Source organism: Aplysia californica, unplaced genomic scaffold (assembly GCF_000002075.1).
Source record: "Aplysia californica isolate F4 #8 unplaced genomic scaffold, AplCal3.0 scaffold00029, whole genome shotgun sequence".
In the NCBI taxonomy this organism is placed as follows: domain Eukaryota; kingdom Metazoa; phylum Mollusca; class Gastropoda; order Aplysiida; family Aplysiidae; genus Aplysia; species Aplysia californica.
The window spans coordinates 46757-48776 of NW_004797299.1; the positions used below are offsets into that span (position 1 = coordinate 46757).

A 2020-nucleotide genomic window follows, 5' to 3' on the forward strand; every position below is an offset into this window, starting at 1 on the left:
TGTATTTCACCAAACAATAATTTGATGTTTTGCTCTTAGGTTTGGTATTTTATTGAAAAAAATGATTTGCGAGGGTTTTAGTGGCATATTATATCTACGTGTTTTGCAGCAAAAAAGCGGGCAGTGTAGCCCCCAAAAACAGTGCATCTCTGTGCTTCTCCGTAATAAAAATGTACCTAAAAATACTTAAGAAATGCAGGAGGCCCTGAACATCCATCACAGGTCAACAGTCCAACGTACTACGCGTGGCCTACTCCCTTATAAAATCATGTGTCATGGGCGAGGGACACCAGTAATGCATTGTGAAATATGGTCTAGTGATTAGGCCCTGGGACTCTCTACCATACGGTCGTGGGGTTAAGTCCCGTCCCATTAGGGGGGAGGCGAGGGGGGAGGGGGGGCAGGACGTTGTTGTCACTTGGAAAGGCACTTTACAGGAATTTATTTTCTTCACTTCGCCCAGTTGAGAATGGGTCACCCTTTATAGACAACAAAGAATATCAATGCAGCTTGGTAGTGTTTTAGCGTGTGTGTAATCCGCAGACTGCACTGAATGCTTCCTGGTCTAAAAGAAAGGACCATAGCTGTCTTGTGTTATTGTTAGTAGAGTGAGAGGACTGAGGACTGATTCTCTCCAATCCAAACTGTCTCCGTAACTGAGATGTGAGGAGATGACAGTGCTTGTCTCGACTGTTTCAGTTTGTCCTACATTTCTGTAATGACTAACAAATGTTTGAGTGTACCCTACATTCCTGTAATGACATTACAAATGTTTGAGTGTACCCTACATTACTGTAATCACATAAAATTACTAATTATATACTTAAATAAAAATCAGGGGTTCTGCACTTTTCAATCGTGCGATTTGGTCTTTTATGATTTGGTCTTTTAAACTTTGACCAGCTGTCCAAGAGGGATGGGCAGGACTGGGTTAGCTTCCCTTCCTTACTCCATACCCCAAATAGTTTAAAGTGAAATGCTGTGGTGGTGGTGGAGGGGGGGGGGGGTTAATTTAGGTTCAACAAAACCCACTAAAACTGCAGGTCGGAGTCGCAGGGAACGTTGACCTGATCTCAAATTCATTCAGTTAAAAAAGGAAGTACTGCAATGGTCTGTAAACTACAGTCTGAAGTTTTGACCTGGCTCATTCAGTATAAAATAGAACTATCCGGCCAGTGCTCAATATTTCTTACAGTCATCCGGCCCACTTTGAGAAAAGTTTGGTGGCGTCTGATTTAGTTCTTTAGAACATCATGATGAGCAATGGACCCTGGTTGCCCACAGTAAGACTCTGGAACTGTTATAATTTTTTACCCCCTGTTTTAAAAAAAATGGTTTGAAGTTTTTATCAGCCCTGTGTGCCTCTATACTGACTTTGAACGTTTGCAGTACATGTATTTTGTATAGAGTGTCCTTAGGGACGTCGTGCAGGTGGGTGTGATAGAACATAACTTTGGCTGTCATGTCGGAGGTTTTATGTTATTTTGTCGGCCTTTCACAGACTGTGTGTGCAGATTTGGAACCTGTAGTGGATGAGCAGCTAGAGCGAGCCCACCATGGACTTTGACAGTCAGAGTATGGTGAGCAGCGTGAGCCGGCAGAGCTTTGAGAAGCCGGGCTCAGACATCAAGAAGATGGGCTACCTGAAGAAACTGAAGGTCAGTCACCGGCGCCGTCGCTCTTGTGTTTGTTTGTCGTCAGGAGTGTTTGTCTCAATTGTCTGCAGGGTTGGTGATTTTTTTGATTTAAAAAAAAATAATAGATTTTTAAAATTTAAATCAGATTTTTTAAATTTAAATCGGATTTTTTGGATTTTTTGGATTTAAAAAAAAATGCCGACTCAGTTTGGGATTTTTGGTGGCTAAAAGTAAGTTCTTTTAGTGCAAAATGCATTATCTTTATTTTAACTAATGATTGATTTAAGCAACTGCAATTTTAGAAAGCCTTAATCTGCTATATCAGTGAATTATGGCTACAGACAAAAAATGAAGAAAATGTCAGTCTAAAAGGAAGGAGGGGG

At 41.2% G+C, this 2020-nt stretch overlaps 1 protein-coding gene across 1 annotated transcript in view; it reads left to right on the forward strand.

The window, feature by feature from the left end:
- The window catches only part of LOC101849349 (mucin-19), a gene marked incomplete in the record, with an annotated part of 36468 nt that overhangs the window by 1896 nt on the left and 32552 nt on the right, over positions 1–2020 (forward strand). The window contains 1 exon segment of the mRNA XM_013091076.1: positions 1502–1658. Coding sequence (XP_012946530.1) covers positions 1557–1658 — 102 coding nt within the window.